This window comes from Acinonyx jubatus, chromosome B1 (assembly GCF_027475565.1).
Source record: "Acinonyx jubatus isolate Ajub_Pintada_27869175 chromosome B1, VMU_Ajub_asm_v1.0, whole genome shotgun sequence".
Classification (NCBI taxonomy): Eukaryota; Metazoa; Chordata; class Mammalia; order Carnivora; family Felidae; genus Acinonyx; species Acinonyx jubatus.
This window is the reverse complement of record NC_069382.1, coordinates 60,837,555-60,855,126: the sequence shown is the minus strand read 5'-3', so window position 1 is coordinate 60,855,126 and position 17,572 is coordinate 60,837,555. Positions and strand designations below refer to the sequence as shown.

The following is a 17,572-nucleotide window of genomic DNA, read 5'->3' as shown; positions in this document are numbered from 1 at the left end:
ATAACAATAAAATGCTGGGTTTGAATTGCAGCCCCAACCAAAATTAAATTGAGACAAGTTTGTTTACCTCACTGAACTTCATTGTTCATATCCATGAAAGGACTGGACCAACATCATAGGATTATTATGAGAATTAAGTGCATGCATAGCACGTTTTGCATTCCTTGTCCGAGTTGTGAGCATCAGAGAGAAGCCATCTATGATGCTTTATTTGTCTTCGGTCTCAGAATCCCGTTTGCAGAACAAGAATTTTAATTAATTTGTACATGTTGCCTTTTCTTTCACAACCTGGAACTTCTAAACACGAAGTACATATCTAAATTTCTGAGATTGTTTTGGAAGAAATATTGTATTAGTAGCCATAATATAACATGCCTTCAGGACTCATGTGCTTCTAACAGTAAGCAAACTGTTGCTTCTAGGCCAAAGCACTTCTAAGTACACTTCTTCTGCATGCAGTGCCAATGCTGAATGCTTATCCCCGGCTGCTAATTCATTAGTTCTCTGCGTCAGAACATAGACTGAGCAAGTGAATGGCTAAAAACACTGCCTTTTCACTGCTCTTTAGAAATGAGGTTATCAGTTTCAGGCTCAGTTCTTACTTTTTTGGGCTATGTGTTAGAGGACCATTATTTGCTAAATAGCTGTATTAAATACGTATTTATTAAAACATGGAGGTATTAGCTCTCCCAGAGAAAAGCTAAGCCAATTTGATCACACTGATAGCTTAAAAAAGGGGGAGATGATAAGTTTTGTTTTGCCAATATTTTTTTACGAAAAAGAGATTCAAACTGCAATATATTCTACCACAGTGTCATTTTTTTTCAAACCATGGGATTGGAATTGTTATAGTAGTTCATCTCTTAAATTAAAAGCTAGCTTCTTTGTCTGTGTGACTGTAGCAATAGTTATGATGAGCTACATAGGGAACTTGGGTCAAAGACATATTGATTGTGGTTTTGGAAAGCTACTTTCATTGCTGCCTGGGTGGTGAAAAGAAAGGATATAAATGTGTATGTCTTAAGCCTTGGAAAACCTGGAAGTGTTTTGAGCTTGGCAAAATTAAGTTTCACATTAAGATGTTTTGTGTTTAGCAAAACGCAAAACATATTTGGAAGATTGCTTTCTCCCTTAAGTTTATACCTCTGAGTATTTTAAGCAGTATGTTAATTACTGATTCATTTCAAGTATTTTATGAGAGATTTCTGATAACTATGGGACCTTCTTCTTTGAACTTGGAAATGTTGCCTTGCCAATATTAACTTGTATTCTGGTCCAGAAAGTTTGAGTTCAGTTTACAATTTTAATTTATGCCTTGATGGTTGGCCAAATATCGTCAGTCATGTTTAATTATATGGAAATGCTTAACTAGTTTATCTTCTCATTACGTATGTAGTTTTACCTTTATTATTATGTTTCAGTAGGGAAAGAGTTCAGGACCCTAACCCGTTAAGCATCAAGACTGTCTATAACTTTTATATGGTAGAGTTGGCATGCATAACATCATAAGTATTTATGTATACACACATTAAAAAATGCTGCGTATATGTCGCATATATTCGTAGAGGCTCCAAACTCAACAATTCTAGCTCTAAGCCAAGTTCTGAGAAAAAATATATGGAAAATATCCTCAAATGGATACAAGTTATGATAATAGAGAGTGTCATAAATTGTTTTGTGTTTTTTTTGGTTATTATTTTACAGATGATCTAACAGAAATTACTCAGTGTCTGCTTTTTTCTTTTTTTCACGGATGTGTGGCATTCTTGATGTCATGAAAATAAACTGTAGAATGCGAGTTCAGAATTATTAATCACTGTACTTAGAAGTACTGTACTGTACAGAATCGCTTTACTGTAATTTTCATATTAAAATGTTGAAAACATTAACTGATCCTTTGAAGAATCTTTTTTTTGTATATTTTATCATTGCTAGAGCACATTCTTATCATGTAAAGTGTGTGAGAAGTTATTATTCCTAGCTAGAGTTTTACTGTGTGTAATGTTGTATGTATAATTTCACAGGAATCTATAGTTCCCACACACATTTTAATTCTTTAAAAATCTAAGGGAATTCATTAACTTAAATACACAAGCTAGAGCAGATTCTGAGTGTCTCATTACTTCATAAGATGTAAACATTAAACTTTTGATGGCATTTTAAGGCCAAGGAAGACCTCTTTTTGAATAAAAAAATAAATTAAAAAATTTTAGTCTCTGCTTTTACCTATTTTTATAATTAATCAGGTAATTTTTATATTTATTCACTACTTTTGTGCTTAGAGATGCTCTATACTAGAAGTGAAATGTTCTAAAAATACTGTAAACATTGCTGCTTCCTTAAAGAACCTTTCTTTCTGTGACATTTTTAAAATGTACAAATAAAGGAACAGAAACATACACATTCATGATGGTTTTGGAAATGATCCAATGGGAATCCACTACAGTGGAGAGACAACATGAGTGGGGGAGGGGCAGAGAGAGAAGGAGAGAGAGAATCCCAAGCAGGTTCTGTGCTGTCAGCATGGAGTCCGATGCGGGGCTCAAACCCACGAAGAATGGGATCATGACCTGAGCCAAAATCCAGAGTTGGATGCTTAACCGACTGAGCCACCTAGGTGCCCCCAAATTAACACATTATTTAAGTGACTATAATTACTCTTTTTTGAAGAATAAATAATATATATAAAATTGAATTGGTTCGCTTGTGATCCGGTATCTATCATGTGCAACAGAAATTGGAATTCATGAGTTCTTTTTTTCTTCTCCAAAGTATCACCCTGTGGGTTGGCAATATTAGATACTAGATTGTCCTCGCCTAGTCTAGGTGGGTTATCTAGTGGTGTCACCTACACCCACATCCCTAAGGATGCTAAGCCACTGCTTACGGTACCCTTCTCAGGCCATGGCTCCTGCATTTATAATCACGATTGGTGAAGAAAGTGTTATGAGGTGCCCAAGAGGATTACTCGCTGTCAAACATATTTCTCCATTTCCAGGTATGCAGCAGTCCTAGTTCCTGATCATTAGGATCAGTTACCCTGTCAGGATGGTGACACCTTATCTTACCTGCTGGTCCCTTGGCACAAAAAGCTGAAAGCGCCCTGGCAGCCATCATAGTTTAAAAGTTCGGTGGGAATCTTGTCTTGTCATTTGGTAGAAAAGCTCTTTTCTTGTGAACCAGGATGTCTAAATGCTCAGAGTCCTGAGCTGTGGAGATATGGGCAGCTGAGAGTGATGGTAACAGGGCCATTTCTGTTTCTCTCCTTGGCTTTTTTTTGTGATGCTGGTCCACACTCAGTTGTTAAGAATTTGCTAATTTTACATGTTTTCTTACTATTCAATTTTAAGGGCTATGTCTTCCTTTCATGTTCTGTTTCCAACAGTTCTCAAAATGTCTGTATGGTTCATCCAAGGATATAGCTGTAGGCCTCTGTGAAACGACTGGAGAATCATTATCAAATATTTTTTATGGCATTAAAGAGTTATTTCTGTTGGAGCCCTGATTCCTCCTTCAGTATATGGATTCCAGTTCTGAAAACTGGCTTATATCTTGAAGCTCAGGATACTTTGGGGGAGATGGGATGGAACTACTCTTAATCTCCTGAACATCCAGCTTTCATATTTTTGATTGAATAATACCCTTTGTTGGCTGCCCATCTATTTTACCCTTGGATACCATGTTCTATTAATTGTATCATAATACTCTGAGGGTCAGGGCTCTTGCATGAGACTACACCCTCGCCATGCCTTATGATAATTATCTCTATCTGGCTTATGGTAAAGGAGCAGAATCCTATGACCTTGGTTTTATTTTGTTTTGTTTTGTTTCTTTTTGGATTCTGTTACACCTGTTGTCAGTGAGCCCAGTTCTGTAATACTTATTATCTTCTGCCATCAGTCTTGGCTTTCAGAAGATTACCACCTCTTAGTGATTCTGTTTTTTCTTTCAATAGTGTGTTCCTTATAGCCTTGGTAAAGTGGTGAATCTTTAGGGCCCTTTGATATTGTATAGTCATCTGGTGGGTTTTCTGACTGAGCATAGTACGTCCATTCAAGCATACTTACTTCTCTGAGACTTCTAATCCCTCTGACATGACCCTTCTGGCATTTCTCTCTTACTTAAGGTAGTTCAGTGCTTTTTCCTAATAGCATGTTTGCATCATCTTTGGTGTCCTTTCAAGGGTATTAAAACCTATATCACAGGACAGTGCTTCCAGAGGAATGAACTCTGTCTTACATAATTTTATGTCCCACTCTTAGATTTGAGTCCTTGAGCAATCTCTGGGCTCCTACAAGTACAAGTTGGCTAGGTTCTATAGGTCCTTTTGGATATAGCCCTTGCTTATTTTGGGCCCAGCTCATCCTGGTCAGGTTATATTGTTGTTTAACCCTAGTTAGTGGTTTAGTAGCCAGAAAGGGAGGCAAAGGCAGATCTTGAGTGGTGCATGCTGTTTTTCAGGATAGGGTCACTGCATAATCTTTAAAAAAAAAAAAGGAAGGACACTGGTCCTTAATAAGGTGGAGTAGGCCCTTCTTCAGACCTGGAAGTTTCAGATAAATCTTGAGGTTCAAGATTTTTAGGTGCCTCAACTCCTATTCTTCATCCCATGTGTCAGTGTACCATTATTTTGTAAGTCGAACATAACTTTGGTATAGCTTACCTGCTGAGATTGGGAAGATAACCCTACTTTAAAGTTCTATAACTCTTAGTATTTGGCTTTGGACCTTTTTTTAAAATTTTCTCTGCCATCAGTCTGTAGAGGATGAGAGCTGATGTTAGGATGAGAGTCTGAAGTTGGGGTGATGTGACTATACCTTTAAGCATTGTCCTCTGCCAGTCATATGATGCCGGTTACATATATGGAGTGGGTTTGGCTATGGATTTTGTTGCTCTTCAGCCAAGAGAGCTAACATTGACGTCTTTCAGTCAAAACCTTTCCAGCATCTGGGAATCAATTCTTCAAACAAGAGGTGGGATCTGGGCAGCCCATCAAAGCATCCTCTAAAAATACGCCATAGAAAAGACTTTATTAGTGGTATCACTCTCTATAGTTATAGGGGCAGTGCAGACAGGGAACATCTAGGTTACCATGCCCTTAACTATAATGCCATGCCCAAACACAGTTACAAATAATTTCTGCCAACTGTTTAAGGAACAAATAATCCCATTCTTACACAAATGATGACTACGAAAAAATAATGTCTGCCAGCTCATATTATAAGGTTAGTATAATTTTGATTCTAAAGCTAGACAATGAAAATAAGAGGAAAAATAGTATGGGTCAATTTCTTTTATAAATCAAAATGCTAAAATCCAAAATAGGTGCATAAGGGTCTTCTCTAACTGGATAAAGTGTTTAAGATGTGCTGCTTAAATATGACTCAAAAGCACAAAACATAAAGGAAACGTGTATCAAATTTATTGTGTTGAAGTTAAATGCATTTATATGAATTGAGTACATTGAATTAACTATAATCAGCATCGACTATAAACCAGACACTACTGTCATGAAAGAAAATTGGTATCAAGAGTGTATAAGAAGAACCTACAATCAATAAGCAAAGGGCAAACCTTTCAAAGGAAAACCATCCCCAAAATTGGAACAGCCCATTCTCAAAAGAGAAAACTTTTCTAAAAATGTATACACAATACTTAGTCTCACTAGTTATCATGCAATGTGTTTTTTAAGATTTGTTTCTCTTTATATGTACATTTACATAAAGAAAATGAATTGATTTCCTAGTGTCCTTCAAAGGTGCTCAATTGTTGTTTTAGTGTTATGTGCTAATGGACTAAATGGTGTACAATACGATTGTTGATTATCCTTATTGATGCTTCAATTGTCCCAGTTTTGGCCAGTGGAGGCTTGTTTACTGATTTCTGAATCCTTTAACATAACACTTTTATCTCTGTAGCTTCATTGCTTTCTGGTTTATGGTATATATTCCAGGCCCATCTTATTCATTTCCTAACTAAAACTTAGAATCAGTAATTTTTCCCAAAGAGCCCTGATTGCTTTACTGGGAAGTTTTCCTGGGTGCTCACGGTGTTTATTACCAGTATGTTGGTCATTCATTTTTTCACCCCTAGGCTTTATTTTTTTTTCTAGGTCAGAGTTAGGAAATATGTGTATATATTATTTTTATTGTGTTAAAAACGAGCAGACAACTCGATTATTATTATTTATTGAACTTCTCTTTTGTGCTTGATATTCTGCTAGGTACTAGGAACTCAAAAATAAATAAGGCAAAATCTCTTTCCTTAGGGATTAATAATTTAGTACATTACAGCATGGTGACTAAGTTAATAATACTGTATTGTATAGTGAAAGTTGCTAAAAGAGTAGATTTTAAAAGTTGTTGCCCTACACATAAAATTTATAAGTGAATAAGACAATGGGTATATTAACATATATAAAATCACTACTTTGTACACCTTAAACTATACAATGTGATATGTCAATTGTAATTCAAGAAAGCTGGAAAACAATTTAGTATATTAGGTAGGTTCCTTTAACAACCATTTAAAGACAAATTGACTATTTAGCCTTTTTTTTTTTTCTATTTTACCATTCAAAACATTAGTAGGCTCAGGTTCCTGAGGGTCACTTTGAATCATTGCGAAGAATATTAAAAATAGATAAAACTGCCAGAATTAGTCACACCGCCCTAGCAACTGCTCACAATATAAGTTTTACGTTATATACCTATAGCTCTAACTACGCTATCTCTGAATGACAGTCCATCATTACAATTGGCTACAGTACACACTTAAATTACTTTTTTCTCAGAGACTGTGGCTCTAATAGTTATTCATTTGCTACTTCATAAGAGACCACTAATGAAATACACGAAAAAAATGGATTTTAAACATTACACATTAGTCCCTTCTGGAGGGCTTCTTTCAGACCTTTTTAAAATTAAAAAAAAATTTTTTTTAGACATTGTTTTATAAGTCTCTAACAACTTTTCTTCTCTTTCTTTCTTTTTAATGTTTATCTTTGAAAGAGAGAGACAGAGCATGAACAGGGGAGGAGGAGGGGTAGAGAGAGAGGGAGACACAGAATCCAAGGCAGGCTCCAGGTTCTGACCTGTCAGCAGAGAGCCTGACATGGGACTCATACTCACTGGCAAGGAGATCATGACCTGAGCCAAAGTCATATGCATAATCGACTGAGTCACCCAGGTGCCCCAAGCCTCTAACAACTTCTATGTCATTTTTTAATTTTTATTTTTTTAAATGTTTATTTATTTTTGAGATCCACACAGAGAGAGAGAGCAGTGAGGTGCAGAGAGACAGGGAGACAGAGAATCCCAAGCAGGTTCTGCACGCTCAACACAGAGCCTGATGTGGGGCTCAAACTCAAACTATGAAATCATGATCTGAGCTGAAATCAAGAGTCAGACGCTTAACCGACCTTAGCCACCCAGGCGCCCCTATAAGCCTCTAACAACTTTTAAAGTGAATTAATATATGGATTGTTTTTTTATGCCACTGGATTATTTTGCTCAATTATATATATATATATATATATATATATATGTAAAATTTTTATTCAGGTTATGCATTTGGAAGCTTTTTTTAAGAACTTGTAATTTATTCTCTTTTAAAATGAACTCATCTGTAACACTACAGAGAGATTGTGGATTTAATGGCCAATTTTTTTTTAATGTTTATTCATTTATTTTTGAGAGAGACAGAGAGAGACAGAGAGAGAGATAGAGAGAGAGAGAGAGAGTCCCAAGCAGATTCCATGCTGTCAGAGCAGAGCTCCAGCTCATGACCTGTGCTGAAATCAAGAGTCAGACTCTTAACTGACTATGCCACCCAGGTGCCCCTATTTATATTTCAACATCTGTTTTCTTTTCCTTTATTACCCTAAACAAGGCTTGAAACACTATGGGCGGATTACTCAATAACATTAATATTGCAACTAGGTAAGCAGAGTTGGGTGGTTTATCCTTTCCCATATGCACATTATGATTAACTCAGTTTCATTTAGTGGATACTTCCTTTGTAGATCACTTCCATTTTCTCAATAAAGTATGTCATCTCCATATGCCAATGCAGGTAACATTCTTGTTTCTGCAAATCTGAGAAGAATGGAAACACTTATTTCCCCATGTGAGACCTTCTTCATGTGGTTAAGATGAGTCACCAGCATGGCCTCAAACTGAAGTTTTTAGACAGCTTCTCAACTCAGAATCTTGTAACTGTAACAAATAACCTAAAGCCAATGCTAATAAACTGCTACATAAAATAAAAGGCATACATTCTATGATGAACAATAAGGCCTGGTAAGTTTTTAAAATTAAATTCTATCAGCAGGTTTAGTGATATGAATAAATAATATCCGAGGGTTTTCTGAGCCTTCAATGGAATGTCGATGAGGGCATTTTACTAATAATAAGCACGACACATTTATTTTTATTTTTTTTGGAAGTTGCTTTATCTTTTATTTTTCAATTTTTAAAAAATTTTATTTAAACTCTAGTTAGTTAGCATACAGTGCAATATCGGTTTCAGGAGTTGGAATTCAGTGATTTATCACTTACATATAATGCCGAGTCCTCAACATAACAAGTGCCCCCTTTAATCCCCATCACCTACCTGCCAATCCCCAACCCACCTGCCTCCATCAACCCTCAGTTTGTTCTCTATCGTTAGAAGTCTCTTATGGTTTGTTTCCCTCAGGCTCTTTTTTTCCCACTTCCCATATGTTTATCTACTTTGTTTCTTGTATTCTGTATGAGTGAAATCATGGTGTTTGTCTTTCTTTGACTTATTTCGCTAGCATGATATACTCTAGTTCCATCCTCTTTGTTACAAATGGTGAAGATTTCATTCTTTTTGATGGCTAATATTCCTGTGTGTGTGTGTGTGTGTGTGTGTGTGTGTGTGGGTGGGTGTGTACTATATCTTCTTTATTCATTCATCAGTCGATAGACATTTGGGCTCTTTCCACAGTTTGGTTATTGTTGATAATGCTGCTATAAATATCAGGGTGCACGTGCCCCTTTGAATCTGTATTTTTGTCCTTTGGACAAGTGTGGAAACACTACACATTTAATGTTAGTATAAGCTACTGACACTTTATAGATCTTTTATTTATTAAAAAAATTTTTTTTAGTGTTTATTTTTGAGAGACAGAGCGTGAGTGGGGGAGGGGCAGAGAGATAGGGAAATGAAGAATCTGAAGCATCTCTGGGCTCTGAGCTGTCCGCATGGAACCTGATGGGGGGTTGAACTAAGGACCCATGAGATCATGACCTGAGCCGAAGTCGGATGCTTAATCGACCGAGCCACTCAGGTGCCACTATAGATCTTTTAAAGTACCAGTTTAAAAGGTTGAAAATAATATTGACAGGATATTTCACTGTTTGTTTGTTTGTTTGTTTCAATTTTTGCTTGTTTTGGTGTGAGTAAAGTTCCCTTTATCTTCCCAATTATTTAAAATCCCTGAGACTATGGGAGGAAGAAATAGAAATCAGTGCATGGAATCCAGTTTTTTAGGATATCAGTGAGTTTTTAAATTCTGTAAAGTTTATTTCACTGAGTACATGTTGTTTTATGGGTTGGCAGTGGGGGATATTAACCAAAGAAAAACCCCGCCTTGGACTTGTGCTCAAGAGGAAATCTTATACAAAGGTTGGAATGTAGCATTTTCTCTCAGTCTTTCCTAACAGTAGACTAAATAAAAAATGGAAAAAAGTGGGGAAAAAAAGATTCTGTTTATGTGAATAGATGACCAGCCAGTGGCTAAAATGTAGATAAAATATAGAAAACAACAAATTTGCATGAACAGTCTTACTTCCAGGAAGACATTAAGATTTATTCCAAGAGCTAGTGTCAATATTTAGAAAATAAACAAACTTAATTAAGAAAGAAGTATCAGGGTTGACGCCCACACAAGTGGCCACAAGTGTAAACAATTAAAGGCCTGAGGGAAGAAAAAACAAGTGTTTGCTCTGTCATTACAAGATGTATGATGTGGGAAACATAAATAAACCAAATCTTGGTAGCGGTTGCTTATATATTCATTTTTGAACAGTGTAAGAATGGCAGTTTTTAAAAACTGACGGACTACAGTAATTTGTTTTCTAAATTTAAAGCTTGTAACAAATTATTAGGTCATATGCAAAAAAAAATTCAGTATTTATTTTTACATTGTTTGATCAAAGTACGTTTTTGTCAGTGTTTTCTCTTTTGAGACAGAGTTCAGAATGAATATTTGTGGTATGGGTGATATTTTAAAAATGTTCTGAGAAATCCTATCCATGGGCATTGTGGGCTATAAATGCAGATTGATATGGTATTTCAATGGATCTTTTGTTATGAGAACAATTTTGTTTTCTGACTTAAAAAGAAAGATGTTTATTTGAAAATTTAGCATTTACTCATATCCATAATGTACAATTGCATTAGAGTAGAAAAATATAAGATTTAAAGAAGACAACTTGTTGCTTGTGATCTGTATTCATAATCTATTGGTCAATCTAGATTCATTTTGAAACTCATTAATATCATGGAAAATGACTTTATTATCAAATGTCTCCATATTCTGGAGAAATATTCTTTGCTTTAACGTGGTATATATGTATGTGTGTATGTATGTGCATATGTATATGTTTGTTTTGCATTTCAGATTGAACATTTGATTTTGTATTGTGATTACGTTTTATTTCCTGATTTAGGAAATAATCAAAGAAGACTGTGTTTCACTCTAGTGACAGTTATGGGTTCTTTGAAGAGACCTTTCAATTTGGAGGATGTTTGGACAGGTTTTTTTTTTTTAATATATAATCAGTAATCCAAACTGTATCTAGATTTTTATGTCACACTGTATCCCCTCCCTTCAAAAATTCTGTCTTTGGTGGATGAAGACATCTTGTTTGAAAATGGCCAGATAAGAGTCATGTTACCCAGAGGCACCTTTCAATCCAGTTTATGAGGGAAGGATATATAATCCACTTTATTAAAATTTTTTTTAATATTCACTTATTTTTGAGAGACAGAGAGACAGAGCACAAGTGGGGGAGGGGCAGAGAGAGAGGTAGACACACAGAATCTGAAGCAGGCTCCAGGCTCTGAGCTGTCAGCACAGAGCCTGACGCGGGGTTCAACCCACCAACCTCAAGATCATGACCTGAGCGGAAGTTGGATGCTTAATCAACTGAGCCACCCAGGCACCCCAGTGTATCATTTTATTTAACTCATCATTTGTATCTCACTATGTGAACACTTTTCTTTTAATGTTTATTTATTGTCAGAGAGAGAACGAGTGAGCAGAGGAGGAGCAGAGAGAGGGGGAGAGAGAGAATCCCAAGCAGGCTCCATGCTGAATGAAGCTAGACATGGGGCTCTATCTCACGAGCAAGATCATGACCTGAACTGATATCAGGAGTCGGATGCTTAACCGACTGAGCCACCTAGCAGCCTATGAACACTTTTTAATGCAGATGAGAAGGCTTTGCTCATGTTATGTGATAATATATGGTAGAAGTGAAAATGCAGATCTTGAAAAAAAAAAACCTAGAAATTATTTTAAATAAAACATTTCATAAAACATTTTCCTTCCAAGATTTTATTTAAATTCAAGTTAGTTAACATATAGTGTAGCATTGGTTTCAGAAGTAGAATTCAGTGATTCATCACTTACACCCAGTGCTCATCACAAATGCCCTCCTTAGTACCCATCACCCATCTAGCCCCCCCCCCCACCAGCCCTCCAACAACCCTCAGTTTGTTTTCTACAGTTGAGAGTCTGTTTTACACTTTGCCTCTCTCTAACCCCACCATGTTCATTTGTTCTGATTCTTAAATTCCACATAGGAGTGAAGTCATAATTGCATTTGTCTTACTCTGACTTATTTTGCTCAGCATAATACAGTCTAGTTCCAAAGGTCATCGCAAATGGCAAGATTTCATTCTTTATGATGGCATGGGCTGTTTTCTTAATAACATTCACTACAATAATTGGACTGCAAATACTTTTTTATTATTAGAAATTTAAGAAGGAGATATACTGCATAAAAAAATTCTTGGAGTGCCTGTGTGGCTCAGTCAGTTAAATGTCCGACTTTGGCTCAGGTCATGACTTGGCAGTTCGTGGGTTCAAGCCCTGCATCAGGCTCTGTGCTGACAGCTCAGAGCCTGGAGCCTGCTTTGGATTCTGTGTCTCCTTCTCTCTGCCCCTCCTCCACTCACACTCTGTCTCTGTCTCCTCCTGAAAAGTAAATAAACATTAAAAAAGTTTAAAAAATTCTCATTCTTATATTTTTTGAAGAGTAATTATGAAAGTCTATATAAATATATACATATTTATTTCTATGTTATATTAAGATTTTAAAAATTTCAGATAATTGTTTCCCAAACTTGGAACTTAAATTGACTTTTATGTGTGTCATTCTGGGGGAAAATTTTATTCTGTGCATATGAGATGCCAGCTGAAAATTATTTTCCCTTTTAAGTATTGGAACCTTGTATGCAAAATGGTAATTAGAATTTTGCCAAATCTTACTTTTCCTTGGGAATTTGCTTAGTGGTTGTCAATCAAGTAAAAATAGTTGACTTTTGAGACTTCATTGTTGTCCTTGTCCGAGGAAATTTTTACTCAGCCTTTATTGTAGGCTAGAGCAGCCAAAGCAGCCTTGTCAGGCCTTCACATGGCATCATTCTTCCTAAATCCAATATCAATAAAAGCAGAAAGTTTAAACTGTATATGAAAATAGTGTAATGAGCAAGTGCTCTTGGCTATTGTTGAATCTTTGAGCTATCTCTTCAAATCCCATAAATCTCATGATAACAGATCTCCTAGTTCAGTCCGTATTTCCTGACCATATCAGTGTGATGTGTAGAGAAAAGCAGACACATTTCCCATAACTGCACTTAATAATATATAGTACTGGAATAAAAAAGAAAGACAGTTGCCCTTTAAATTTTTTTTTTTTTTTTTGAGTATATAACAGTAATCCACTCTGGATTGAAAGGATTTAAAATACTCCTTCCTTGGAATGGTGAATATCAGTATTTTGGGTCTTAAGGCAAACCTGTGAAGTACATAGCCTGGCTAGCCTTATTTTTGTCATGCACGATTTATAGCCCGATGCACGGTATTTTCTCATTCGCATTTTTTGTGTGTCTCAAAACATATTGAGGACCTACTTTATGTCAGGCACTCTGGCAAGTGAGGGTTTAAAGATGAGTGACACATGCTTCCTGTGGTCAGTATTTTCAAAATTAGACTGACGAATCAGACTGTTGAAAACATGGTATGAAATCTTGCGTGCTGGCCTACTCCTGACGGAGGCACAGGCAGGACACAGAAGTCCTTCTGGAAGGACTTTCTGTAGGTAATGCCCAAGGAGCCTCCATTACAGTACACTGTCAAGTAGTAACCAGCTGTCAGATTCTTTAGCATTAATTCAAGTAAATGCATCCGTTTTTGTGAGGGTGTTTAGTTTGCAAGCATTTTCTCCTGAATGGACGGGAAGGCTTTGCTTTTGGCAAAAGTAGTGGCTCTTTACTTTGTGTGATCCTTTCTGACAGCCTGTGGTGGACCTCTCCCCTGCAAAACTTGTGACTGAGCGCATAAACTCCTATGTATGTTTTGTATACAGCTTTTAGGAAATCGCAGGCTCGAAGCCTCCTTAAAGTTGACTGCTGGATCCCAGCTTCAGAATGGAAGTGCTAAAGATCTTTGGGGAATCCTGAAGTGGGTGGAAGAAGTGTCACTGAAAGTCGTGGTGTAGGGAGTCCCGACCTTGGATTGCCTATTCTGACCATACATTCTTTTATAAGATATGTTTATTCTACCTACTACAATAAAAGCTACTTGCCTTCCTTGGTCTTCGATTTAAAAAAAGTAAAAATGTAGTACAATGAATGCAAATAGCCTTCAGAAGAAAAACAATACCTGTGGTTTTCCATGTAGTTTAAAAATTGTTCTTGACATTTTATGTTGGCCTATTGGTTAGCTCCAAACCCATTTTTGACCATAGGAATCCAAGCAGAATTCCAAACAGATAGTAAATATTCCAATTGCACTTGAGCATTTCCCTAGTATTATGATCTATAACCAGTTTCCTGTATTCCTTTCAGTTCTGATAGCCCCAACCTCAAATCACTGTACTAAATGGGGCTAATGAGTAGTAATTCATATTTTTCAAACTATTTCTCATTTTTGTGATGCAAAACAAATAGAAAATACCATAAAGAAAGAAAAGTAAAAAAACCCCAAAGTGGATTTGAGAATTAGAAATATCTTGGAGCCTGAATAACAAATACATACTAGATTATAATGCAAATTCTAAATCCATGTAATATAAGGGGTTGTGGTCCAGTTTGCTACACCAATGCATGAGTAAAGTATTCTAGCATGGAGAAATAAGACACTCAGATTTATGTAGAAGATGGATTAAGATGGGGCGCCTGGGTGGCGCAGTCGGTTGAGCGTCCGACTTCAGCCAGGTCACGATCTCGCGGTCCGTGAGTTCGAGGCCCGCGTCAGGCTCTGGGCTGGTGGCTCAGAGCCTGGAGCCTGTTTCCGATTCTGTGTCTCCCTCTCTCTCTGCCCCTCCCCCGTTCATGCTCTGTCTGTCTCTGTCCCAAAAATAAATAAATGTTGAAAAAAAAAATTTTAAGAAGATGGATTAAGGAAACCTTCAGATGTGTGCAATACAAAGAAAGAAATTGTGCGTTTTAAACTGTGTGATGGGTTGTAATTTTAAGATGGCTGCTTTTTCTTTTTTTGCTAATGTTGATAGTATCAACATTTAAAGATATATATGGCCTGCAGTGTATATCAAGTCTGCACAGAAATGAATTGGCTTTGTCGTTCACTACTGCTTGTTCTCAAAGAAATATTTGGTTTTCTCCTGAAGCGGTTCATGGTGTATTCAGACCTGCCACACCATTCTGAAGCTTTGAGTTCAGGAAAAATAACACTAAATAAAAAAAAAAAAAATGGGTTTATGTTTTCCAGAACGGTTTTGTTTCCTCTTAAGAATCATCTGGCCTTGTGCCTTTTCTTCTCCCCAGAAGTAATGTTTTTGCTCCTGTGAAGTGTTATATCTTTGGACTGCGGATCTGTTTTTGATATAATCCATCCATCAAGACATGAATCCTATTGCATGTGAAAAGTCGTTACAAGAAAATAAAAATCTAAAACACATTTGAGTTTTATTTTACTCATACTACTTTTATTATATAAATGGGGTACTGACAAACTACGTTTTGTTTGGTTGAGTGCCTCAGTGTTCAAGTTAACAAGCTGATTCAGAGAGGAGTTTATTCTTGAGGAAAAAAAAATGATGCTAGTCAAGATGATGGCAATGACAATTATTTGCAGTAATGGCAACTTGTTAAAAAGGTAGGATCTGAGCCTCTCCAGACCTCCTAAATCAGAGCTTCCATTTTAACCAGATCTGCTGTGATTCCTATTCGAATTAATGTTAGAGTAACACTATTTTAGTGTCTCTAGTTGCTGTAAGAAAGGAAGAGCCAGGCTGAGAGTCACTGCCAGTCCGTGCCCTCAACTACTTGTATCGTAAATACAAGATGTAAATAACTAGCAAACTTTAATTTACCTTAAAGTGTAAAATCTTGGGGGGAAAAGGTGCAAAATTTATTTTTTATGAAAACTAGCCAGTCTTTTATGTAATTGCAATTTTTTTTTTTATTTAGGCAGGTCATCTATTTCTTGAGATGTCTGGGTTTAGGGGAGTGGAGCATCAGCGGTTTCTTCCACATGCGTATGAAGCCGATTAGAATCTGGATTCAATTTCAGGCATCAAGACCAGCCTCTTAGCCAGTGCTATAAACTGTTCTACAGACCTTTCATTACTTTGTCTCTACAATAGTGAAAGATAGTAAGCATTTCCCTACTTCATGCTTTTCCATTGACAGTAGGGCACAAGAGAGGGGTTGATGAGACGATTCAAATTTTAGTGAATATTTTTCCGCATGTTGAGGTGATAACCTTCCTTAAACTAATTTCTATCTTCTCCCTCTCTAGATTTACACATAAATCTAACCCCTTCTTATATCATTTTGCATGAGGGAACTAAACTGGGTGAATAATTCTACATAATAAACTTTTGACCAAAGCCTAAAGTATTGTATTGCTTTCGGCATTGAAATGTAAATTGTATAAATTAACTAACTTTATTAACTAGTTTTTTGTAGTGAAAATTCGTAAGTATTAAGTTTTAAATCTACTAAAAGTCAGTAATTGGAAAAGTATGGAGGATTTTTTTCACTTCCTAAAGTTCTAATGTATTTTCCCCCTTTCCCATTTGGTTTTGCAAAAGAAACATTTGAAGTAAATTTTAGAAAAGAAAATTTGTAAGCCTGTATCAAGAAACAATATCCCACAACTTCCAGGGCATTTGTCAATGCTTTAATCTCATGATTATTCTCTAAATTTGCTGTGTTTCTTAAAGTTATTATATTTTGACATCTGGCAGCACTAAGAGATTGATTAGTTTAGCTTTGGACTCAAATATACAAAGAGGGCATTTTTTGTTGATGTATATTTCTGACTTTAAAAGAGAAATTCATATACTGATTTTAAAGAAATTATCTCATTTTTTCCCACAATGGTTTGTAGAGCTTTATTTTATTAAGCAGTATAAAAGACTGGATATAAAAGATAGTGTGTTTTCAGGATTTGGGTCAATGATTTTGAAGCTCCTGAAAATTTGGACAATGTTTTATTTAATATGAAAGATCAAAGGTGTAGCACCTAGTCATTGACTAAGTCAGTGAAGTGACTTAGTCACTTCAACTAACATTGACTAAGCCAATGAACTGACTTCAGTATTTATTTATACATTTCACAGAAACTCAGAGGCAATGCCATATTTAGGGAAAGTGTATCATAATTGCATACAAGTGTGATGAGTAAGGTGCTGTGACAGTAAAATATTTAGTTACTACTACCTCTCCTGCTACCTGGCTGTGAAGACCTGCTTTTGGTCACAGGCATCCACTGCAAATTCAAACACACTTTCATTTATTTGCAAATGATGAGTGCTGAACTCTTTCCTAAGATCCCCCATAAATTAGTGACCATTTCGTTCAGAGAAATGACTTACTCCCTCCCCTCCCTCAAACATTAAAGTAAGGAAATGTGGGTCATATCCTTTTATAAGTGGCTCATATTATACTATTGCAGGTTCAATATTCTATTCAGTTATAAGTACTTTCTGAAATATCTATCTGAACCACATTTCCATAATTTTCTCAAAATTTTCTGATTAGCTTTGTTTGCATTGACTTTGCTGTGAAGTATTTCATTTTAATTGAACTTTTCTTTTTTAGCTGTGTTTTGGGGTGATATTGCCTTAGATGATGAAGACTTAAGTATCTTTCAAATTGATAGGACAATTGACCTTACACAGAATCCCTTTGGACTTGGACATACCACAGGTATGGTTGATTATTTGATTGAATTTGTGTTCATTTTGCAGAAAAGATACTTTTGAAATGCTAAAAGTACTCTTTCAATCACTTTTCATGTCCTGCTGATCAACTTCCATTTCTTAAACATAAATGAGCCTATTTGCAA

General features: G+C 36.1%; 1 protein-coding gene across 6 annotated transcripts in view; it reads left to right on the top strand.

Annotated features, from left to right (window-relative positions):
* Nucleotides 1–17,572, top strand: part of TLL1 (tolloid like 1) — a 211,956-nt gene that overhangs the window by 69,121 nt on the left and 125,263 nt on the right. For 5 of the 6 annotated variants that reach the window (XM_053216743.1, XM_015076828.3, XM_027068568.2 and 2 more), the window contains one exon: nt 17,326–17,433. In XM_053216743.1, coding sequence (XP_053072718.1) covers nt 17,326–17,433 — 108 coding nt within the window. Of the gene's footprint in view, nt 1–15,599; nt 15,873–17,325; nt 17,434–17,572 lie in introns of those variants that run through there. The other variant, XM_027068577.2, reaches the window with a different exon arrangement.